Source organism: Carya illinoinensis, chromosome 5 (assembly GCF_018687715.1).
Source record: "Carya illinoinensis cultivar Pawnee chromosome 5, C.illinoinensisPawnee_v1, whole genome shotgun sequence".
NCBI lineage: Eukaryota > Viridiplantae > Streptophyta > Magnoliopsida > Fagales > Juglandaceae > Carya > Carya illinoinensis.
Genome location: NC_056756.1, coordinates 1,077,000 through 1,101,578, shown reverse-complemented (window position 1 = coordinate 1,101,578; position 24,579 = coordinate 1,077,000). Strand labels below are relative to the sequence as shown.

Genomic DNA, 24,579 nt, shown 5'->3' with positions numbered 1-24,579 from the left:
TGATGAGGATGCATTACTCAGTAGCTTCAAATCAACCCGTATCTGTAGCCATCCCCTTCATCTCCCATTTTCCTGAACAATTCTTCCCCTTTTTCTTTTCAGCTTTCCCACCCTTTCCCCTACTCTCCATTCGAGATTTGAAAATCTTTCAGGAAAACACAATAATTTGATGAACAAGAAAATACCCAGAAGCTATTTCTTCTTCAACTCTCTTTCGATACTAAATTTTGCTTCAAATCATTCATCAAGTACCTTGCTCAGAGTCCCAACTTACACTAACATTCCTCCAATCACTTCATCTTTGGGTCAGTACAAAGTAACGCCTTCATTCAAACAACAAAAAATCCAAATATTAAAATAATACAATAAACTAAAAATACCCATAAGAGACGGCAACGCCAAGAACAAGAAAAAACTCTTTTTTCCACCAAATCCATGTTAATGAACCCAAAATAAACTCTAATGTGGCTACAAGTTCAAGAAACAACTAACTGTGTTTTCTCTCTTAATTTTGATATGTATGATTGCAAGGATTTTTACAAGAAAATGTGGCACAGAGCTAAATCATGGAGTTGCAGTTGTAGGCTATAGAACTCAACGGCCTGGGCAAAATCGACGAACTAGTTGGGTGAAATCGACGTCGGACTGGTGGTGGTAGACTGGTGGATGCTCAGCATGAAACTGAAAGCATAGAAATGGGGGAATTCGTGCAGCGGGTTTCCACTCCTCAACTTTCCTATTGTTGCCATTGTCTATCCCATGTGAACGAGTGTAGATTGAATTTGGTGTAATTTCTGATGTGGCAACATGTGAGTGGGGGGCTGTTATTTGGGAAAAAGTAGACAGACCGCTTAGAAGCGGTTCTCTAGTACAATCTAGACAGAAAAGCCTTCAATTATTAACAAATATTCTGCACTGCTGTTAGATATCAAACCCATGATAAGAATGATTATTTCAGGTTCTTTCCCATCACTGATTCATTAGGATCAAGCTTTAAATACAAACAAGAATGAAAAAACATAAACATTACAATTCTATTTCACAAAACAGCTAAATTAGTTTTTTCATATCAAGAAATCATGTAAACAAAGCCAAAGTCACAACTTATGGAATGTCTGCAAGTGAGATGAAACTTTAATCTTCGATGATTTCAGTAGCATTTGTGCTCTTCCTTGTAAATATTTCTGACAGGCTCCTCGAGTTGACAAGATTCTATAGAAGCCTACAATTTCAAATTTTCCCTCGACTATGTTTGGGTGTTGAGGTATAATGTTAATTTTAAATTTTTAAGAGATTTATAATATTACTCTATGACTTTAATGTAAATTTATTCCTTTCTTGTTCATACTCGATTCTTTGATGTACTTGACTCTATTGTGTATACAACTTGAACTTGAGACTCCTTTATTTTTTAAATTCATTTATTATTATCAAAATCTATGTATAAATATATAATTATACGAAATTTGAAATCTTGAATTTAACAGTTTGTTTTTGTTCTAAAACCCAGTCTTAGGCTCGGCACTCTTTCAACAAGAAATAATTACTTTTCTCCAATCTTACATCTCAAATTACATTCCTAAAAAATTCATGCATGCACATCATCCAGTTATTAAAAATATAGTTTAAAATATAATTAAGAATCATTTAAAATTAGTCCAGAATATTTTTATAAATAAGTAAAAAAATTCAGTAAAACATAACTATTAAATTCAATAATTACAAAAAAAATCCTCACTCTAAGCTCTAAGCTTTTCTTCTTATTGAATTGTGTTCCTTTTCTTATTTTATAGACTATTTGAAGACTTTATAATAACTTTTGGATTTTTTAAACTGTTGTGGCTTTGCCACGTGTTGATTTATAATTGATTAATATGTGACATTAATTGCACGTGGTAAGTGCGCCTTCCCAGTCATAAGTATTGATCTCTAACATTAATTATTAACAAATTATTTGTAGTAGTCCAAAGCACCAGGATTTGGCTATCATCATCCACCCCCAAATACCTCATCTGTTGAACTAAATATTATTAAAGGAGCCAAACCACAATCTGATACACACACTTCAAGCTATCAACAAGCTGAGGATTGGCAGTAAAGGATCTCCTCACACCATTTCTATTGACAGCGATGCCCAAGTCCGTGATAGGTTGTGCTATTTCTATAACCAAGGGGAAAAAAAAAAACCATCTATGACGTGTACATAGTCCGTTATTTATAGGGGCTAGGTTGACTCAATATAGTAATATTACACTAGTGGTGGGCCGAACATTACGTAAAAATTACATAATTTATCACAATTCTAACTAGTTTACATATCGTTGGGCTGAAAATTGTGATTTTAGTGGTGAGATTTAAGCACAAAAAGCATGCTTTCTCACCAACCAGCATATACTACTTTTGAAATTGTTATAAGTATGTAATGCTACTTCTCAAATTTGTGATGGTTTTGCTCTAATTTTATTTTATTTACATTTTTTTATTTAGCAACTAACTTCCCACTTTTAATTTAATTTTTCAGCTTCTTTAATTTCAAATAGTATGGATACTAATACTAGTAGAAGTAGAGATTGTAGAGATAATGTCAGCGCTCCTACATCAGCGAGGGCTCCCACTCCAATGATGGCGTGTACTTCCACCCCTAAATCCCCATCTAGGACAGAATCTAGAGCAGCTATTTCTTGTGCAAGTAATCGACTCCCAATAGATATAGAAGGAGAATATGAAGATGTGTTCAATGAAGATGAATATATGGCAGATGTGCCCATTGAGCATGATCGACCATCACGGCTTTCTAAAAAATGGTCATGGATGTGAGAACATTTTACTAAAATTTCTTATGATCATGTGAACCTCCATGTAAGATGTAATCACTGTGGACAACTTTGTGGTTGCCATTCGAAGAAGCAAGGCACCAGTGTATTAATAGCACATCTTAATGGTTGACAGCGAAAGGATTAGTGGCCATTAGCACTAATCAAACCAAAATCAATTACGAAACTCAAATGACAACTGATGGTGGTGGATCACATGTTAAAAAGTTTATAATCCCTCAATATAGTGAGAAGATGTGGGAATTACTTGCAGAAATGATCATTACCGATAAGATGCTTTTTACCACAGTTGACAAAAAAGGCTTCAACAAATTTATGCACTGTCTTGAGCCACGTTTTCTCATGCCTTCACAATATACGGTTATGCGAGATTGTTTGAAGATGCATGTGATGGAGAAGATGGAAATGAATGAGATATTTAGTCGGACTGGTCAGAGAGTGTCATTCACCGTTGATACATGGACGTCCATACAAAATGTGGAGTACATGTGTATCACAGCCTACTTTATTGACAATGAGTGGACGCTGCATAAACAGATAATTGGATTTAAAAAGATTGTTGATCACAAGAGTGCATCCATTGGTGCAATGATGGATGATTGTATTCAAGACTAGGGTATTAAAAAAGTCCTTTGTATCACAGTTGACAATACCAGTGCCAATGACACTGCAATTGAGTGGTTCAAGAGAAATATAATGGTAAAAGATGATATCATTCGTGGACATGAGTTTATACATGTTCGATGTTGTGCTCATATCATCAATCTCATTGTTTTTGAGGGGTTGAATGAGTTTGATAATTCAATTACCAAAGTCCGCAACATTGTGAGATATGTGAGGGCTTCCCCCTAAAGGTTTGGCAAATTCAAGGCAATGACAGAACATGGAGAACAACTTCAGATTCCATGTTCTGCCATGTTGTGCTTGGACATTACGACTCGATGGAACTTGACATATATGATGTTGGAAGTCGAGGATGGGGGTCTGAGGTATGCTTTGATGGAGTCTACTGGAGGGAGAAGGGGGCTTGGTGCGCCGGATGCAGTTGATTAGAATCGTGTGAAGTCTTTTGTTGATTTTTTGAAGTTGTTTAATGATACAACTATACAGATATCTGGATCCAAATATTGTATTGCAGACTTGTACTTTGACGAGCTTTTGAGGATTCATGAACACTTGCAACAGAGTTATGCTAATAGTAAGGGATTGTTATTTGCTACGGTTATGAGAATAAAATCAAAATATGATAAATATTTAGGGGATATTGTGAAAATAAATAGATTATTACTTGTGGCTATAATCTTTGGCCGCCGATATAAGTTAGAAATTATACAATTTTTCTTTATTGACATCCTTGGGGAAGAAAAGGCTGAAGAGTTTATTAGAGAGCCGATAAAGGATATTGATAACTTATATAGCCACTAAAATAATAATGGTCATCCTACTCCAGCAAGTGGTAACCGTAGCTCCTCACACCCGACCAGTTCGACATCTTCCTGTGATTATATTGTTTTTGTTGCAGCTATTTTATCATAATTGGTGCAGTGATATCATCAAAGACATGCTTCGAGGAATATTCTGCATTGCAGGTCTGAGGTTGAACGCTATTTGATGGAAGATTTCGATGCACCTAGTGATGCATTTCATTTATTAACTTGGTGGAAGGTTCATTCTACCAAGTTTCCTATTCTTTCTTGAATAGCCCAAGATCTGCTAGTTATTTCTATCACTACAGTTGCCTCTGAGTCGGTATTTAGCACTATAGGTCGTGTGTTAGATGCTTATTGGAGTTCATTGACAGTTTCAACTGTGGATGCTCTCATTTGTACATAGAACTAACTATGTGAAATGCCCATTGGAGTATATATCATTGATCTTGAGAGCTATAGACTTGAATCAAGTAACTTTATAGTTTATATGCTTTTAAATGATAATTTAAATATTTGTAATGTTTTAATTATTCAATTTCTAATTTTTATGATTTTGTAGATCTACTTGTGAACCCTAACATAGTTACAGATGAGTGATAATTATGGATGAGTTACAAGTTACATAGATGAGGAGTTATGTTCATGTGTTGTAGTGATGCTATTCAGGTATTATATTAGTATTTTTAAATCATTTAAAAAATTATTGACAATTTCATAATTCATATTATATTTTTTAAAAATATTTTCATATGTATTATTTTACAGATAAAAGTTTATGAGAACGAGTGCCAAATGATAGTGGCTACTGGCTTCAACTTCAAGAATCAAAACTTTGTTCCTTTCTCGATGTTCAAGAATCAAGACTTTGTCAATGTTTAATTACTAATTTACTACTATTTGGTTTTATAATGTATGACTGTATGGAATTTAATCAATGTCATTTGTATTTAAGTTTCTTTATTATTTTTTTGTATCATTTTTTTTTTAAAATTAGAAGTCAATTAGGTGGTTGGGCCTTGGATTGTGCATGGGCCTTCAGAGGTGGGCCAAAGCCCAACCATACTCTGATCGGAGTTCTAAAAAGTCGGAGTCCGACTCTGTTTGGAGTTCTGAAGAGTCAAAGTAAAAAAAATTTCCAACTCCGACAGGAATTGACTATTCAAACTTCGTCGGAGTCGGACCCTACCCCTAATCAGAACTTTTTGCTAAGATTTATTCAAAAAGTAAAAATAATACACCAACAATTATTTTATAATTTATTTTTAAATAATCAATAAAATTATATTACTCTATTAAAAATAAATTTTAGTATTATTTTAGGTAGGTATAAGGTCATTATTTTAAAAAAAAATCTAAAATGGTAATAATACAGGGTTAGACCTTTATCTATCACTCGCCCATTTAGGCGCGTATGCCACTCCCGAAATTAACGAAGCAACCCCAAACACACTTTACCTTCTACAAACCAACCGTTACCGGTTACCTTAACCCCATCCCGCCGACATGACATCGTCATGTGGGTCCGACCAAAAATTCTCAGATCATACGGTTCAGATCTCGTTCTTACATTAATCCTAGGGTTAACTCGAACCCACCCACCTACATAACCCTCTCAGCTTCTAAACCGGTTTTTTTTTTTTTCAGTGCAGTTCCAGCTGCCCTCTCGAACTAAACCCCACCACAGTCCTCTCTATCTCTCGCTCTCTCTTCTCCTCACGAGCCGCTCCTCCGGCGGATCCCTGACCCGCCCTTCCCTCTCCTCCCACCTATAATCATAAAAAAAAAAAAGCAAAGAAATTTAGTATCCGAGGTCTTCTGTCGAACACTTCGTGTGCGTGTTACTTTATTTTTTTTTTCATTCCGTTTCTTCCTAGGGTTTGGTTATAATAACGCGAGGAGAGGGAAGAGATAAAAGAAAAAAAATTAACAAAGAAAATTTTGGATTGAAAAAAAAATCTTGGCAATGGCACAGGTACAACCTCAGCCTCAGAATGCGATTCCGGGAGCCAACGGTGCGGGTGGGGCCAACCAGTTCGTGACGACGTCACTTTATGTTGGAGATCTTGACGCTAACGTGACCGATTCGCAGCTCTATGATCTGTTTAACCAGCTGGGCCAGGTGGTTTCGGTTAGGGTTTGCAGGGACTTGACCACCCGCCGATCTCTCGGTTATGGCTACGTCAATTATAGCAATCCTCAAGACGGTTAGTTATTGGTTCAAATTTCCAATTTATTTTCGAAGATTTATATACCTTGCAATTTGATTATTTAGCTAGATTCGTTGCCAGTTGGTTTTTAGTATAACTTATAATGTAGTTACACATTCTATCTTTTTGTGTGAATTTTTTTGAAACAATGTAATTCAGGAATTGGTTTTTGCTTGTATGCTGAACAGGCAACTTACATGTAAGGTGGGTGTGCCATTGTAAGAAAAACTTCAAAGAACATCTGAACATGGTACCCATTGTATGACAAAGAGAACTTTGTTGGGTATAAACTTACATCAACTTAATACCGACTTGTGACTAGTTAAGAAGAAAGGGGGGAGTGGGGTTGGAAAGAAAATTATATTTCTTTTAATCCAGAACTTGTGGAGCCACAATGTTTTCCTTTGATATCAGAAGTTTTCATTTGTTTGTTGCACTACAGAGGAAAATAAAAACTTGTTTCGTTATATATTTCTAAACAACATAAGATATTAGTTGGGTTGGGGTTGGGGTTGAGGCTGGGGTTGGGTATTAGTTCTACGGGAAACAAGGCGTTGAGGCTCAAAGTAATTTTTTGGGTATTTCGGGATGTTTTGGGATTAGTGTATTTTGGGTTGTTTTTCACGGGTTTTTTGGGTCATTAGGGGCTCTTTAATATGGGCAAGGTGTTTTCTTGTATATGTTCTGTGTACTTGGTTATTCCTTTTGATATATATATATATATATGTAATATTTTTACGACTTATGAAAAATACTTATCAAAAAAATATATTTCTAACCCCGTGTGGTGTTTTTCATGAAAGAACCAAGCTTATTAAAATTGATTTTCACTCTAATCAACATAAGATAGTTTAGTTTAAGATGCTTTTACACCATTTTTGATACCTAAAAATCGTGAGGGGATCTTATTCTATTGTATTGCTCTTTCAATATATTTATAATTAGACATTGAAAGGAGGAGAATATGCTTTTCTCTACTTAGTAGCAAATATTAATCTGAACACGATAGAACGTTAATATAAGTTGCCTATAGTGGTAACATGAGCAGGATCCACGCTGCCCAAAATTGGAAGGATGATTCAATTCCATAACCGCAACTTTGACTCTATGCCCAATATTATTGAAAGTATTAGTCTCAATTCAGCACAAAGGCCTCATGTAGACTAACTGCAGAGTACTGGGTCCAGGCACCCACTTGAATGAAGTGAAAGCACACAATTTATTCTGCACTACATATTAGTATTATTATTTATTATTGGCTTATTATGGTATTGGCCTTTGATACATATGAATGGTGTATGTAACTAGGGCCAAACCAAAATGGGTAGAGAATGGTTTTGTAGTTAGGGTTTGTTGGCGAGATTCGTAATATTAAATTATTTATTCCAACCAAGCTAACAATTTCACATTTTTGGGCCAATTTTCTCCCTTGAACATTTGTTTTGTATGCATGTTCTTGTTAATTTGGGATTCTTCATTTTTTTCCATGTTCTGTACAATGGAATTGTCAATATTTCTCTATTCAATCTTACATCTTTAATTTAAAATGATTACAGCTGCAAGGGCATTGGATGTACTGAACTTCACCCCTTTCAATGGAAGGCCCATTAGGATTATGTATTCTCATCGTGACCCTAGCATTCGCAAAAGTGGGGCTGGAAACATATTTATTAAGGTATTCGTGTCTGATATTTATGAGTTTCTGATTGGACCCTTCTTCTTATTTCTTAACAATGCTTTTTGGATCCTTGCTGATTTTGTATATTTTATTTTCTGTGTCACTAATCTCCAGTCGTTTTGAACTTGGCAGAATTTGGATAAGGCGATTGACCACAAAGCGTTACAAGATACATTTTCTGCATTTGGGAGTATTCTTTCTTGCAAGGTAGCTACAGACTCCTATGGCCAGTCAAAAGGCTATGGGTTTGTTCAATTCGATACTGAGGAGTCTGCCCAAAAAGCTATAGAGCAGTTGAATGGTATGCTGTTGAATGACAAGCAAGTTTTTGTTGGACCCTTCCTTCGCAAGCAGGAAAGAGAGAGTGCTATTGACAAGATGAAATTCAACAATGTCTTTGTTAAAAATCTCTCTGAATCGACAACTGAAGAAGATTTGAACAATATTTTTGGAGAATTTGGAATTATCACCAGTGTTATTGTGATGAGGGATATGGATGGGAAATCAAGGTGTTTTGGTTTTGTCAACTTTGAGAATGCAGATGATGCTGCTAAGGCTGTTGAGGCTCTTAATGGGAAGAAAGTGGATGATAAGGAGTGGTATGTCGGGAAAGCCCAGAAGAAGTCTGAAAGGGAAAATGAATTGAAGCTTCGATTTGAACAGAGTATGAAAGAGGCAGCAGATAAATATCAAGGGGCAAATTTGTATGTTAAAAATTTGGATGATAGCATAGGTGATGATAAATTCAAGGAGCTTTTCTCTCAGTTTGGTACCATTACCTCATGCAAGGTGTGTAGCATTTATATGGGAAAGCAGAGCTCCTATGTTTTGTCCTGCATGATCTAATGGCAAGGCTTTGTAAACTTCATTCTTCTTGATGCATGAACAGGTTATGCGAGACCCAAATGGAATAAGTAGGGGATCAGGATTTGTTGCATTCTCTACTCCTGAAGAGGCATCTAGAGCTGTAAGTTGATGTCTTTAGTATGTTCAAGATGACAACATTTATTTTTCTTTTTTAAAAAAAATAATTTTTCAAATGATTGGCAGATGTCAGAGATGAATGGCAAAATGGTTGTGAGCAAACCTCTATATGTTGCACTTGCACAGCGAAAAGAAGATAGAAGAGCTAGGTTGCAGGCATGTTTTGCTTTATGTTGTTTTGATCCCTCTACAAATTGTAGTGAAATTTTCCTCGAAGGATTCTGACTTAGGTGTGAGACTTGAGGCACACGTCTTTTCCACACCCCCCCTCCTCTTCTCTGTCCCCATGTCATTATATGTCTGTTTAATTCTATCTAGATACTTTAAAGCAGATGCTGCTGTCTGGTTCTGAATTTGTCAGTGTTTTGATATTTGTTATTTTAGAACAGTCATGTGTGCTTATCTGTGATTGATAGAGTACTGCTGCCTATACAGGCTCAATTTTCTCAAATGCGGCCAGTTGCAATGCCACCATCAGTTGCTCCTCGTTTGCCAATGTACCCCCCTGGTGCTCCAGGTCTTGGACAACAGATATTCTATGGCCAAGGTCCACCTGCTATCATTCCTTCCCAGGTAACTTTATTCCTGATTTGTTTCTTACCCTATTTTGTTTATGTTCTATCTTGGACATCCTTTTATTTCACCTCTGGTTATTTGGTCAATGTGCTTACATAATTTGGCTACAAATTTATAATCATATTCAATATGCTCCATGTCAGCCTGGATTTGGATATCAGCAGCAACTTGTTCCTGGTATGAGGCCTGGTGGGGCTCCGATGCCCAATTTCTTCATGCCAATGGTTCAGCAGGGGCAGCAGGGGCAGCGTCCTGGTGGCAGGCGTGCAGGGGCTGTGCAGCAAACCCAGCAGCCAGTTCCACTAATGCAGCAGCAGGTTGGTGATATTCTGTTCCCATTAAATAGTATCTATATGTATAGATCTAAAACAAACATTGTAATGGATTCCTTGAACAACAGATGCTTCCAAGGGGCCGTGTCTACCGTTACCCCCCTGGGCGTGCCCTGCCTGATGTTCCCATGCCTGGTGTTGCTGGAGGTATGTTTTCTGTTCCATATGACATGGGTGGTATGCCGCTGCGTGATGCATCGTTGTCCCAGCCAATTCCTATAGGGGCTTTGGCTAGTGCCCTTGCAAATGCTACTCCAGAGCAGCAGAGAACAGTAAGTATTGATTTTTTTTTCCTATTGCCTAGGGGGAGAAGTTGGCTGGTTTTCTTGAGGTTTTTCACGAGTAAAGCTAAGTACAAGCCCTAAATAGACAAGCCCGCACAGGTCTTTTTTTACACTTTCATGATGAGGTCTACTTTTGTACAAAGGGACTGCACGAGGCTTGTCTATTTGGGGCTTGTACAAATCATTTCTCTCTTCACATTTAAGCCAGGTAAGATTTGAAGTAATGATCTAAAGGATTATTAATTGCTTGGATCTCAAAAAATGATTATTTTCTGAAAATGCTCTACATCTGTTACCCATTAAGGCCATCTTTTGGCAAGGACAATGTGGCCACCATTTCTTAGGTATGTGTTTTTCATCACAAAATTGTGGTGTGCATGCTTGCATGTGGAGACTACTTTCATGCTATTCAAAATTATGTTGGAGGTGAAGCATGGCAGGATGAGAGTTGACGGCGATCCTAGACAACACAGTCCTGATATGTCTGATGTTTACTGCTTTAGTGGAGCTATGAATTATGATGTTAATTGCTGATTTTGATTTTCGTGGATGAAAATCTGTAGATGCTGGGTGAGAACCTCTACCCACTTGTGGAACAGCTGGAGCCTGAAAATGCGGCTAAGGTTACAGGCATGCTTTTGGAGATGGATCAGACTGAGGTGTTGCACTTGCTCGAATCACCGGAAGCTCTGAAAGCAAAGGTGGCTGAGGCTATGGATGTTCTGAGGAATGTTCAGCAGCAGCAAGCTGGCAATGCGGCTGATCAACTGGGCTCATTGTCTCTGAATGACAGCCTCGTTTCATGAGGGCATTGAATGAGCGCTTCTACCTTTCGAAATGGTTCGAAACTGATGTAGGCGTGGCTTTGATTTAGTTAAAAGTGAGGGCGTTGAGAAGGATAGGCCGGTTGGGTATGTACCGTTGACTTGTCTATTTCCTCCCTTTTCATGACTGCGACTGTTGTGGCATCTGTGCTTGAATTATTTTTTCCTTTGCTCTGGTATTGCGACAATTTGCTTCCATCTTTCGGACATAGTGTAGTTGGTTCTATTTGGTTTTTGAGCTTCCACTTGTGGCAATGAGCAGTATCCAAGTTGATTCTATGTTCTCCAGATGAACTTCCAGCTTGAATTGTGAAGCTGGTGATTAATAACGTGAGTAATAAATAATACAATCTCGTTTTGGTAGGGCAATTAATTATACGCCTACCTATCAATCAGCACTCGGAACTAAGTCTAGATGAAATCCTGTGAGCTAATACTGGAAGTGTTGCCTTACACAGGCAAGCGAGCCAAAATCGTGTAAAAGCGTGGATCCCACGCGTTGCTGAGAGACTCAATCTGTCATTTTATAGTTTGGCCATGGGAAGGGCAAGTGATCCGAACGGCACAAGCCCACAGCTCCCATGACTGCCTCTGTTTCCGGAACTCGGTAATTTCTCGCTGATCTCCTGGTTCACCCGCACCGTGACATATATACTTCTTACAAAACAATGGAAATGCAACTCAAATGAGGTCCTAATCTACATCAGCCAGGCTAGAAGTTTAGGTATCATAATTATACACTTGGAAAACGTGGCGAATATAAGGCAAAATATATGCAATTTTTTGAACAAAATATATTTGATTTGTTTTGTCTAATAACTAACTTAAAAAGTACAATATGCACAAACCACACATAACCCTCAACATAACACAGCATTTGAACACACCAAAGAGAGGTGTACACATCCAATGCTTCCATTAAAGCCTCGACATTGCGAAAAACTGACAGCGCATGCCCAATATGTTAAGGATCATGTTGGTTAGCACGCCTCAGCCGCAACCCCACATCAACTTCTAGGTCGTGTCTAATTAAACTAGTGCCATGCATATTAGAATTTTGCGTTTCCAAGGGAGTCCCTACCTCACTTTGACTCTCTTCAATGTGTTCCCCAAAGTTATGAAGCCTCCGGCCAATCAAATAGCGATCATCACGTATGGAATTGTGAAGATTGGTGAACCAGACATGGAATCTCTTGGCACAAAAATACAACAGGCTAATGCAGAGGCATCCCAGCCAGGCAAACCGGTAGACTGCAGAGTTTACTACTAATGGATACCCAAGCACAGGAAACACCCCTCTGGCTAAAACATAAGGTACACAAAGGGCTGTCAACAGCTTCATTATGATTGGGAACACAATCTCACGCAACACCCAAAATCCTTGCAGCCTAGAGAAACCATCTTCTCTCACTCTCTCAAATTTTATTCGCCAGCTTTCGTCCACCAGTGGCATCATGTGATCCAACATGACCTGTTCAGAATTAACAACAAACACCAGAAAAAAGAAAATGCTAAATCAACTAGAATGAAGCAACCAAGTTCTAGAGAGCTTGATGACTACAATATGGCCATCATCTACAGATGTAAAAGACTCATTTTCCCCCTGATAAGTTTCCTTAGCTGTTGTATTCCCAGTTATAACAGCATTTTAATGATCCAGTAAACACCTATATTGGCCTGATAACTGCAACAGCATACTTCAAGGATGATGGGCACGATTTCGATCCCACGGGTTCACATCAAAGGGGCTTAAACAATTGCAACTAGATGTGAGGACAATCCCAGCTATATATTTATTTATTTTTCTGATACCAAGTTGAAATGAAAAGAATGTGATTTAACACTCACCAGTCTAGTCCAGATCTTAAGAAAGATCAGGCCCAATGCCCAATCCTGATACAGGAGGAAAACTGGGCTTTCATCCACGGGCACTCGCATAGGCACAATCACCAAAAGCTCAAATAGCAGTCCAATCAATACAGGGATAACAAAAATCTGGAACACAAGCATATGCAAGAGTTTTTAATCATTTTGAAAAAAAAAAAAAAAAAAAAAACAGAGATGGATAATGAACAATAACCGGGCCTAACAACAAAAGAAAAGGTGACTTGTGAGGGAAATATCATGGATTAATTCTTACCCATATAGATAGAAGTGCAGAACTCTTGAAAACAATGCCACACCACTTCCAGATTTGGCTCAACAAAACTATAGCCCTCTTAGTTCTAATATGCTCAATGCAGTATCTAGCACCAGCTATAGCAGTCCAAATCATATAGCTTCCAATGATGAAAGCATAAAGATCTAAGAACATAAATAGAATGAAAACATATTAGCATTCGCACCCAGAAGTATGAAGTACCCTTGGCAGGAAAAATAATTCAGTTGGGCCATTTTACCATTACACTTGATGCCATGAGTCATTGGAAGAAGAGGAATTGCATTGAAAATTGCCCTTCCAAGTGAAACTGGTATAACTATCAAGGTAGAATTGAAGATAAGTAGAGTCATCCAAGCCACCACCAACAAGAGGACAATGCGAAGTACAAAGCCATACCTGCTAAAAGACAAATGGAGTAAATTTTAGATTGTTGCCAGTCAAGAATCAATAAACAAAAACATCAACCACAATAACATATGTTGAAGAATCAAAAAAGAAAAGAGGTCCAGGTGACAACTCCATCTATATATGATTTGAATTTGCAAATTAATAACAGCTTAGTCAACTAATCAATTTGCAGAGTCAAGGGTAAATGCAAACCTATAGCTGTAAGGTCTAAACTAGTAAGGAAGATAGTATCATTAAAAAAATGGTATCTACGATTAAGACCCACTCATGACTGTAAAATCGTGACGCATCCAGAAACTTACTCTGAATCAGATTGTTCGTCGCTTTCATAGTCTTCTGAAATATTCGAGTCCTCTGATGCAAGAACACCTCTGTTTGGATCATCCACACCTGCAACTGCCACCAGGGCCCGATCCTGTACACCTAGTTGTACTGCCTGTACTCTATCTTGCCTTCCTGGGTCCCCGGTCCAGTTTTCCTGACCACCATTGTCCCCAGGTCTGGGCAATAAGAAATCTGTTAAACCCAGTGCCCAGCCAACTGCTGTAAACCAATATCTTAGAAAGGATTTGATTGTTGTCCGCAATTTAAAATGCTCGATGGCAAATGGAATGCAAATTTGAAAAAGAAGCATGTCAGCCGGAATTTCAGTAAATGGGTCAGACACCCTGCAAATATAAGAATCCATGAGTTAGCAAACAACAGTAGCATGTCATGGAAATCGCATAGGCTACTCATTAACAACAGGTCTCACAAAAACAACAAGGACCAACTTACGATATATCAAGTGGAAAAATGGCAGGAGCCATCCGCATGGCAAGTTTAACTGGTAAGAACACCAGCATGACAATCAAACTTCCATAAACAGCAACTGATAGCAGAACCCTGCGAGCATGCTTGTGCACAGGGTCATCAATCAAATCACGGAATGGATTGTAGTTTGGATCAGCAGGATCACGAAGAAAGTACAACACTCCATTACGCAAAACCTGACAATAGGAAGAGAAGAAAATTCTATCACATTAATAACATAACGAGATAAGTGGTTCAGTAATAATTGAGGCATTACGATATGATGGCAAAGAATAATACCCCTCTAAGAAGGCTGACGAATATGCTTATTTGTAGCATGTAAACAATTCCAACAACCCAATGAACCAATGAGCTTGCTAAAGGAGAAGCTGAGAAGAATTGAACTCTTTGAGCCATGGACTTCCCAAACATCCTTATAGTACAGACATCTATCCACCATCCACACATCAGAGGGAACACTCCAAGTTCAATGACAAGAAGGAAAGCAACCTTTATCATGGTCATCAAATGCCTCATTGCTGCCAAAAACTGCCTGAAGAGAGATGGAATGGTCTCTGCTATAGAAGCAATACCATAGAATCTCCCCATAGTCAAAGGCTCACCCTTAGTGTACCGAATCAATGCAACAATGCCAAGATAGAAGAAAACAAGAAAAAAGATAAAAATATATCCAACAGCAAGAGTAGTAACATCAGAAAGCCGTGATACCCCAACACTGGCCCCTCTCAATAGATCTGTTGAGAGTGCTGAAGTAATGTTGTTTGAGGCTTCATTTAGACCACTAAAGTTACTATTCAACATTTCTGCAGCCTGGCCTAGCAGATCATTTTCTTGACTTTCAGATGACAAATTTGTAACAGCAGTTAATGCATTCTTCAATGTAATATTTGCTAAGGAGAGGGCAGTGTCTGTAATTGGCAGGACCGTAGACAAAACTGGACCACTAGCAGCAACGAAAATCCAAGATACATAATAGAGTATAATCCGACCTAACGAAAAAGGTACAAAGATCACAACACCAAGGAATATCATATTGCTTGCCAGAACCTGCAGAGGCATAGGACTATGTTATAAACCAATTAAAAAACAGGAACAAAAATTGACAACTTCAGCTCTTTTGCCCTTTGGAACAACACAATAACTTAAAACAGATAACTTGCAGCAATATTATGTCAGACATGCTGCAATGATAAGGGAATTTCACCAGATAAACAAATGTAGAACATAAGGTAGATGATACAATGCAAATGACACAGGCCTCAACAAAGAAAGAATGCTTTTAAATCTCATTAAGTATATTTTTATTTTTTATGTTATCCTCTCCCCAATGTAGTGTGGTTGAACACATAAAAAATGTTTAGCATCTCATTGGTAACCACGGAGGAATCCATTGACTCCACACAAATCCTTACTTCTTCCAGCACAATCAACCACCACTCAACTCCTTTTTTTAAATGTTAAAAAATGCAAAAAAAAAACATAGCCCAAGTACATAGCTAGCATACCAATAAAATACTCAAAATATTATTTCCAATAGAGTGTACTTCAATAGAATTTTTGTTCTCTATTATTTGATGTCTGTACTAAATATCTATGTAAAGCCTCCTTTCTTTCCCTGCATATTTTTTTGTCAAATACAATTATACAACACAACCCCATAGGGCAGTGGCGGTGATGGGGTGGGGGAAGGGAGGTAGTAATTGTGATGGTGGGTGTGAATAAATGGGAGATAGGCAGGAAGGTAGTGGTGGTGCCAATGAGGAGCAGCAAGGGTTCGGGGGACATGAAGATGGCAGTGAGGGAGAAGTTGAATGGAGGAAAACGGGAAAGGGGTGTAGGCCTGGTCCCAAAAATGGTCACAAAAGTGTAAGCATCTTTTGTGGGAGATAGGCCTGGTCCCAACCACAAATCCTTTTTCTTTGATGAAGAATTGTCAGTTGCACCAAATGCAGGAAAATACAAAGCAGTCTTCCGGCAAAAAATTTATGATGCTGAACAAAGCTTCAAGGATCTAGTAACATACTGAGAAATCAATATAAGATTAAAAAAATTCATAAACGGAGCAGCTTAATTTATGAATAATTCTTTGGTGTACTTGCCAATACATAAAAATTTAGACAATCCTTTTTTGTACTTGTTGATACTTCTTTTCTTATCGGTATTGTACTTGTCAATACATAAAACTCTCCTAAAAAAATTTCAAAAACTAAGGGAGCCATAAAAGCATTATAGCCTGGGAAACCTAACTGAAGAATAGAAGTTATAACAAGAATTGACCTGAATAAGAATAAAAACAGAAGCAAAATGATGAACTCACAGTGAATGCATTTTCAACCAAATGAAAGACAGGGCCCTGCATGCCAACAAGCTCGTCAAAGGGCACATCCTCTGCACCATCAGCATCATCCAAGCCATCAAACATCTGTTCAACATGAGCTTCAAGACGAGCTGCCTGCATCTCCCACCGGGCAGCAACATTTTCTGCATTCCTCCTGAGCATTTGACCAGCTCCTGCAACCCCTTGTCCCACACCCACATCTTCAACATTTCCATCACCTGCATTATTCCTATTAGCTTGCCCAGGGGGTCTTCTTCCAGCACGAGCAACATTTCTTTCCCCTTCATCTTCTCTCTCAGCATCCTGACCTCCAATTTCCCGTAAATGCCGGAAGTAATCCCTCAAAGATGTTGCACAGAGAAAAATGAATACAATGCTAGCAGAAAGTAGGAAACCATGTAGACAATCGGTAAGGATAACTGTAGTGGATAAATGACTTAGGAATAATCTCTGGGCTTCACCAAAACTCCTCACAAAAGCTAACCGCCATATCCAGAATGTAATGAAAGGTATAATGAGGAGCCAAACTGAAAGGACAAATCCAAGGCGCAAAAAGAATTGCAGAACATGACAAGCTTTCATTGCCATCCCAACTACAAACTCCTGAAAAGGAAGCCTTGCCGGAGCATTCTCAGCATATACTGGGGAGAAGGAAAATGCATGTTTACAGACCTGTAATACATTACGAAGTTATTTGATCACACCATAAATTAATCTCCAAACAGATTGAGACATAAATCAAGTTAACCATAAACAAAGGATCGAGGTTGTGGCCCAAGAAACCAATGTTTCCTAGTGAAATGCAAGCCTACTCAAACCCATAAAAATAAAGCTGAACCATCATTGTGCTTCAGTATGATACCCCATATTGAATGATAAGGGCAGGTAGTGTATGCGATCCTACATTACTGGTAAGGAGAAGTGCTCTTTAGAATAGTTCCAATGGGGATCCAATTGTATCATTGACTAATCATTTTGGAGTATAGACCCATAGTGGGTTGGGCCTCCCTTGAGGCATTACATTCAGTTTGCATGATATCAAGTAGCCCCTTTGGGATTCATAGGCCTAGTATTTACCTAAGACATTGTTATAGTTATCTTATTCATGATAAAATCAAAACAACATGAGATTGTGCATTTTAAATGCTAGCAAAACAATATCATAGTTCCTTAAACAGTGAGATTTTTGAAGCTCAATTTACAGAGTAATTTGTTACCTCCTAAATGTTTTTCATTTATAACATGGAACCTCGCTAAGGTATGAACCCTTGGACTTATTCCCTGGAAGGTAAATCCCAAATACACAACCCCAGCAGTCAGAAGTATGTATCGAGTAATTAGAAGAATTCTTAGTGCGGAATATGAACATAGAATGTCTGAGTCTACAACTCATTCTAGCCCACCCTTTGACCACTAGGCTGCACCATGACGGGTCCTTGGAAATGTTCAACAATCCATAAGTAGGAAAATAAGGTTCCAACCATTTCAAAGATTGGCCATGCTATTGTAATTGGTGTAAGTTACGTTGCTTAATAATTGCTTGCTACACTGACAGAGGAGCGGTAAGTAAACACGTGAAACCGCCTTTCAGTCTTCAAAATTTTTCTGTTAATCACCAAGAACAAATACAACGCTTTCTACTTCAGGAACAATTATAAAGAATTTTTTCATATAACTTTCTAACGAGTTAGAAATAATTATTTAGATAATCTAGTCTGTTATTTTTTATAATTATTTTTATATCTTCAGCTACCAAAACAGAGTTAACGCGTAAAATTAACATAAACAAGAAACCCTAAAACCCTAATTGCACCATCCGTTATGGATCTTTCAACATTTATGTCAACCAAAGAACGGAGCCCAACTTTTCATCTAAAATATTCATCAAAGAACTCCAAAAATATATATATAAACTAACAAATTTAAATTGATAATTCAAGACGATCGGATCAGGGCCGCCGGGGCCCCGGGGGGGGGGGGGGGGGGGGGGGGGGAGAGAGAGAGAGAGAGAGAGTGAGAGACCTCGCACTGGCGAGCGTTGCTGTGATTGAGCCACTGCAAAAGGCAATCCTGGTGGACGTACTTAATGCTTCCGCTACACGCACACGGGAACCGGAGTGAGTTATCCGTGTCCCCTGGGTTCCGGCAGATTCGGCACACATCCTCCTCCTCCTCGTCCTCCTCATACCTCGCCGTCAAGGTCATCGCCGCTTCGCTCTCCTTCATACATCGAAGAGAAGACGAAACAGAAGGAGACGAAGACGAAGACGACGACGACGCTTCGACACTATCGTTGCCTCGAATAGGCGACGCCTCCGGGACGATCTCCATGTCGAGGGTTCGAGTCTGCGAGCAGGGTTGACACGGTGAGTTTGGGGAGTCCCAATCAGTCTAACCGTCCGATCCTCTGTACGAAGGGAATCGATACGTGGGATGGAGGGAAGAGATGGAGGCGCAGGTGGAAAGACGAAGGAGGCTTTTATTGGTCTTCCGCGTTTACCCCTCGCGCGTGAAGCATACGGGAGTAACAAGTCTACAAATGTGGATTTTATTTATAAAAAAAAAAGAAAAAAAAGTATTTTTTTTATAGTAAGATTCACGATGATAGGTCTATTACTGGTCTATTACTCTTCCTATTACATTTTTACTACTATTTTTATATTTTTAATTTATTTTTTAGTTAATAATTAAGAAAATGATTATTAATAAAGTTATATATTTTTTAATTTTTTTAATGATTAAGTAATTATTAATAAAATTATATATTTTTTAATTTTTTTTAATGATTAAAGATATAAAATAATAAAAATAATAAAAATTTCAAATACAATAAAAGTAGTTAAGGGATAAGCCTATCATTGTCCTTTTGATATATTTTTAAGGTGCACAGCTAGTATTTCCCATAAAATATTCCTAATTCAATAGTACATTTACTATGTTTTTATAACTTTTCCATAATCAAATGGCATTCCATAGATACAAATGAAAACTCCAAACTTTTATCTTGAGAAATATTCTAACCACAAAGTTATTATATAAAGATAATTTTACAACTTAATATAACTTGATATAATTTATTAGATTGTAAAATTATTTTTATTATAAAATAAATCTTTCAAATTACATAAAATTACATCAATTTGTAAGATTTGTGTATATATATATATGAAAAATTCTTCTTATCATCCTCACACTTTACACACCATACTTATTTTAATTTTTTTTCATTTTTTCTATAATAAATATGTAATGTGTAAATGATAAATAGAATAATTTAATTAGTTTAATAAGAATAAAATGAAATAAAAAATAAAAAAAATAAAAAATATTATTTTAATATATAAAATGTGTGTTGTGGGATGATGTATAGCATTTCTCTCTCTCTCTCTATATATATATATATATATAATGTGGCTATCATTCCTTTATGCATCAATCGATAAAGAATGGCACTTTTTATTGACACGCTTCTGTTAGTTTTAAAAGAGAGATTGACAAGATGCCTCTAATTGCAAATTTGTCGAAATTTCCGAAATATTTTATAGACTGTTTTAGGACTCTTAAAAGTCATATTCCACGTCCATCTCTAACACTTTTATATCGAATGATTAGGATATTACTATTAGTCACAAGTTTTAGAGGGACTAACTTAAATTGCTGTAGAAGGGTAACTTAAGACCTAATTGTATACATACATCAAATTAATTGAGGTCTAATTTTTCTTATGGTGCTTCCAAAATTATTTATATTTGGGAAATTTAAATAAATCTTCCTTTGTAATTGTAGTCCATGTGAATTGATCGGCATGCATACTAACAAATAAATTCCTCCTATATTTTGCAGGTGATTGAAGCGGCTCGCTTCATTTCAAGCAATGCATTTTCAAAGCACTTGGCAAGAAAGTCTGGGTCAGGGATGATTTCTTTTGCCACCAAAATTTGCATGTCAGCCCTTCCTGCATAGCTCACCATGTGCATTGTGAGTGCCTGCGTTACCGACCAGCAAGATGACCAAAGTCATTTATATACCGATTATCATTTTCTTTTTTACTTTATAATATACCTGTAAAGTGGGTTTAGAAGTGGTACATGGGGTAGGCTTGATGAATTTGCCCTCATGTAAGTAATAGGATTGTCTCCAATCATGATCGTCTCTTGTGGGCCAACGACATTTGAGATCGTAAAGCTAGTATTACAGACAATCCTGTAGTTGAGTAAGCCAGCAACCTACAATATAAAAGAAGAGAATCATTCGTGTGAATCAAGCAATTATGATTTTCTTTTCCCAATTCACTATTTGCTTAACTAGTTCTTCACCTTTGATCCCAAGCAGGTCATTATAAGATACCCAATTTTGTATGAGAAATAAGCCTCTAAAGACTGTTTCTTCCGATCAATCATCGCCTTAGCTGTCTTCAGATACTGTAGAGGATCGGCACCACTTTTATGGTAATAAATAGGTAGGAGAATCATGCCAAATTTGTTACCCCACCGTGAACCCGAATTGTCTTTCATCAGTTCTGATAGATCCTGATCAGTAGCAGAAATTCCCAGTCAACCACAAAAATTTGAATTTCAATGATCTCTCAAAAAGTAGCTAAAAAAATGAAAGATGAAAAATAAAAAACAAATACATAAAAGAACAATGAAGAAGAGAATCTAGCACGAGCAAATAAAAAAAGATGGGCATAACAGACCTGCAATCCCGGTTGTTCCCTTAAATTAACCATGGCTACCCCCGTCATTCGAAGCCCATCTTGCAGAACTAACAGTGACAACTAAATTAAATATAGTTATGATGATTTTATATCACTTCATGGAAATTTACAAGTACAACACTTATATGATGTAAACGATGTTTACCATTTGGCCCTCGGTGATCTAGATATCTTGATAATCCTGATGATACCACTCCAAAAAGAACATCATTAATGGTCTGCACGGTGGCATGAAATCACAATAAGAGCATCAAAGTATGGGTTCCTAAAAACTATGTATCAAGCTTCATGGTAGCAACCACAAAATGCCATCAATAAATTAGCTTTAACTTAATCAAACAAACCAAAAATTCTCGAACCAAATCTGCTTCAATTGAGGGAAAAATAAAACAAGACAAGACAAAGTTGCACTGCATTATTAATATTTGAACCCAGGTGCGTTCCTCCTCTCCCCTTCTTTACTAGAGATAAGAAGAAAAAAGAAACAAAAATATATACGTACAAATCTCAAGAACCAAAAAAGAGATTAGGGAGAAATTTCAAATGCATTTGTTATGCTGTCAAGCAATAATGTCATGCCTAGGTGTCGCTCTTGTATTTGTGCCATGTACTTGGGCAATGACTATGAATCTCTTTTTTTATGAATAATGACTATTAATCTCATCAATTAAATTTTTGTTTACTGATCAAAAAAGAAAAAAGTATTGACATTCTTGTTGGGTCTCATGCCTTACATTATTCCCTTTTAACTTCCGTTCTCACACATAACTATATGCAGAGTCAAGGAGAAAAGCTGTAGGTGCAGGCCATGAAATTTGCATACATGCTTAACAAACCAATATATTCAGTCAACCTAATGCACTTATACATACAGCTTTACACAAATCAGAAAAGTAGCAATAACTTTGCTAATATATATGAATTTGAATTGGTAAATTCATTTTTTCCTGCATCTACATGAATCGTTGTGAAATTGCAAGTCAACAATTCAGTCAAGTTTAAAGAGAAGTGAGTATTCCAAAAAATCATGAGCCTAATGCACAGAACGGGCAATACCCAGTCATCAACTATACTGACTTTTAAGAAGGGAAAAAAGTTAAGTGGAGAGAGAGAGAGAGAGAGTAGAAACCTCTCCCATCCAATCCAGTTGACTATATGGGATGTGATATAGAACGCAGCCCCCTTGTGATCTAGCTACAAAGGTGAAATGAGTACACAAACCCACATTAACAGGTGGGTGGAGGTTTGAACCTAATATCTAACAGGATCAAGATGCTCCATTTGATGGGTCTAACTAGGGTTCAGATTTTAACTCAAATTTATCACTTCAAACCATTCAAATGGAGCCATTTTTGTTTGCTTGGAATTGGACAAGAAAAAAGGGGGCAAAAGGGATCTTATTATCCCCCCAAATACCCTGTTTTTCTTCAACTTTCACTCCCAAAGGAGGGTTTCTCTTCAGTGTTTCCCTTCAACACTCTGTAACTGCCGTTTCTCATATAGTCTAAATTCTCAAGTGTGTGAAGCTTCTCAATTCACAACCACATTAATGACATTAAAAAAAAAAACCAACATTAACGACTCAGGAAACACCGAAATGTCCGCAGATGACAGCAACTTTATGTAAAACCTTCATTACCTATTCGTTAGAAGCTAATCGAGATCCGTTGTATTTCTTGGAGTAACTCTTAACATAAAACTTCTGAAATCCTAATCATCATTTCTTAATTTTTTTTAATCCGTTATAATAGATCAATTTTTTCATTGCGTTGTATTCGTTGTATGCTAAGTCGAAAAATCTAAACAATTTAACTAGAAAATCGATTACTAGAATTTTAATAACTAACCATTAAAAACTCTTAACCCTTTTGATAGAAAACAATATCAAGTAGTAGCCGCAGAATTTCCATATCCGTGCAGCTGAAATGAACATAAATTCTACTATACCTCCGAGTTTTTACATCTAACAATACAATAGTTATATCATTATAAGTTTCAAAATTAAAGCGATTGTTCTTCTTCTTCTTCTTCTTTGGCTTTTGGGGTGATAGTTACCTTTTAATTTAAAATTGTAAACACTCACCGCATTAGGAACAGCCTTCTTGACCAACTTCATGTCCTCGAGCCGAAACCTGGCCGTTGCCAGCTTCCTCGGCCAGAGCTCAACCCCCGCCCCCCCGGCTATAACCGTTTTTCGGTCACAGACCCACAAACTCCTTAATATAAATTCCACCACGAAGATCAAACTAAACCAAGCCATCTCCAAAAAGCTCCACAAAACCCTCCAATAGTAGTAAACCCACTCCCACCAACCCCTCCTTTTCCCTGCCATACCATTTCTACGGTTCCCAACAGAACCAATCTTAGGTACCGCGTCCGGGTCGTCCTCCCTCCTGCAGCACGCCAAGAGCATCGACATCAAAGAGACCCCATCTCCCAATGCGTGATGAAGGCGGAAGATCACGCACTTGTGGGCCAGCAACAGGTGGATCTCCCACAACGGCTTGTCTTCGCTGAGTCCCGAGCTAGTGGACAAGTCGGCCAAGTACTCGTTCACCGAGGATTCATCATCGCTTTCGGTGGCGGAGACGGGGCTGTCCAGTACGACGAGGTGGCGGTCCAAGTCGATGTGGGTTCGTCTCCAGTGTTCACGGCCGTCGGGGTCGCGAACCAAAAGACTGCAGAACCTGGGGTGGCGAAGCATGACGGAGCTGCGCACCTGAGCTATGACGGAGTCGATGTCTATTGGGTTCTTCAATCCTACGGCACAATGGATTACTTGGTTCATTTCGGGCCGGACGAAGAGACGTCCCGCCGGGGTTAAGGGCTCGTCGCTTTGGGATGCCAGCGTGGCCATCGGAGAGACAGGCATCTGTGCGTGAGAGTGGGTTTGGTTTCGGACAAGGAGGAGCCGTCTCTGATATCATATAGTCGCGTGTGTCAGTTTTGTACAGTCACTTTGTAGTCCCACTCGGGCCGCTCCCAATTGGATA

The 24,579-nt window shown here is 37.8% G+C and overlaps 3 protein-coding genes across 6 annotated transcripts; 1 reads left to right on the top strand and 2 right to left on the bottom strand.

The window, feature by feature from the left end:
* The first annotated feature begins 5,896 nt into the window (after positions 1 to 5,896).
* Positions 5,897 to 11,426, top strand: LOC122311070 (polyadenylate-binding protein 8-like). The gene is made up of 9 exons (XM_043125430.1): positions 5,897 to 6,468; positions 8,028 to 8,146; positions 8,282 to 8,938; positions 9,039 to 9,116; positions 9,200 to 9,289; positions 9,569 to 9,706; positions 9,853 to 10,026; positions 10,110 to 10,313; positions 10,889 to 11,426. The coding sequence occupies exons 1-9, from the start codon at positions 6,228 to 6,230 to the stop codon at positions 11,129 to 11,131; spliced, it is 1,944 nt and encodes a 647-aa protein (XP_042981364.1). The 5' UTR covers positions 5,897 to 6,227; the 3' UTR covers positions 11,132 to 11,426.
* A 483-nt stretch (positions 11,427 to 11,909) lies between these two features.
* On the bottom strand, positions 11,910 to 19,378 carry LOC122311069 (probable E3 ubiquitin ligase SUD1). 2 transcript variants are annotated; one of them, XM_043125428.1, is made up of 9 exons: positions 18,892 to 19,378; positions 16,849 to 17,541; positions 14,811 to 15,578; positions 14,496 to 14,707; positions 14,021 to 14,386; positions 13,549 to 13,709; positions 13,290 to 13,453; positions 12,998 to 13,144; positions 11,910 to 12,620 (listed from the first exon to the last, which is right to left on the bottom strand). In XM_043125428.1, exons 1-9 carry the CDS (start codon positions 19,198 to 19,200, stop codon positions 12,114 to 12,116), a joined length of 3,327 nt encoding a protein of 1,108 aa, XP_042981362.1. In that variant the 5' UTR covers positions 19,201 to 19,378; the 3' UTR covers positions 11,910 to 12,113. The 2 variants fall into 2 exon arrangements, with proteins under 2 accessions (XP_042981362.1, XP_042981363.1); XM_043125429.1 differs by having other exon boundaries at positions 13,549 to 13,706.
* A 1,163-nt stretch (positions 19,379 to 20,541) lies between these two features.
* Positions 20,542 to 24,579, bottom strand: LOC122311247 (wax ester synthase/diacylglycerol acyltransferase 5-like). Of its 3 annotated transcripts, none has more exons than XM_043125718.1 (6): positions 23,670 to 24,579; positions 21,732 to 21,804; positions 21,566 to 21,633; positions 21,186 to 21,398; positions 20,932 to 21,095; positions 20,542 to 20,824 (listed from the first exon to the last, which is right to left on the bottom strand). In XM_043125718.1, the coding sequence occupies exons 1-6, from the start codon at positions 24,456 to 24,458 to the stop codon at positions 20,815 to 20,817; spliced, it is 1,317 nt and encodes a 438-aa protein (XP_042981652.1). In that variant the 5' UTR covers positions 24,459 to 24,579; the 3' UTR covers positions 20,542 to 20,814. The 3 variants fall into 3 exon arrangements, with proteins under 3 accessions (XP_042981652.1, XP_042981650.1, XP_042981651.1); XM_043125716.1 differs by having other exon boundaries at positions 20,542 to 20,855; positions 20,958 to 21,095; positions 23,670 to 24,577; XM_043125717.1 differs by having other exon boundaries at positions 20,680 to 20,855.

Excerpts from the sequence above, each read along its gene's own strand:
- LOC122311070 (XM_043125430.1), top strand. The coding sequence starts at position 6,228 with ATGGCACAGGTACAACCTCAGCCTCAGAATGCGATTCCGGGAGCCAAC. Across the intron at positions 9,290-9,568 it reads ATAGAAGAGCTAGGTTGCAG|GCTCAATTTTCTCAAATGCG; the intron begins GCATGTTTTGCT and ends CTGCCTATACAG. Across the intron at positions 10,314-10,888 it reads CTCCAGAGCAGCAGAGAACA|ATGCTGGGTGAGAACCTCTA; the intron begins GTAAGTATTGAT and ends GAAAATCTGTAG.
- LOC122311069 (XM_043125428.1), bottom strand. The coding sequence starts at position 19,200 with ATGGAGATCGTCCCGGAGGCGTCGCCTATTCGAGGCAACGATAGTGTC. Across the intron at positions 14,708-14,810 it reads TCGTCAGCCTTCTTAGAGGG|GTTTTGCGTAATGGAGTGTT; the intron begins GTATTATTCTTT and ends TCCTATTGTCAG. Across the intron at positions 12,621-12,997 it reads TTAAGATCTGGACTAGACTG|GTCATGTTGGATCACATGAT; the intron begins GTGAGTGTTAAA and ends AATTCTGAACAG.
- LOC122311247 (XM_043125716.1), bottom strand. The coding sequence starts at position 24,458 with ATGCCTGTCTCTCCGATGGCCACGCTGGCATCCCAAAGCGACGAGCCC. Across the intron at positions 21,805-23,669 it reads AGAAGGCTGTTCCTAATGCG|ACCATTAATGATGTTCTTTT; the intron begins GTGAGTGTTTAC and ends GCCACCGTGCAG. Across the intron at positions 21,096-21,185 it reads TGACCTGCTTGGGATCAAAG|GTTGCTGGCTTACTCAACTA; the intron begins GTGAAGAACTAG and ends TTTATATTGTAG.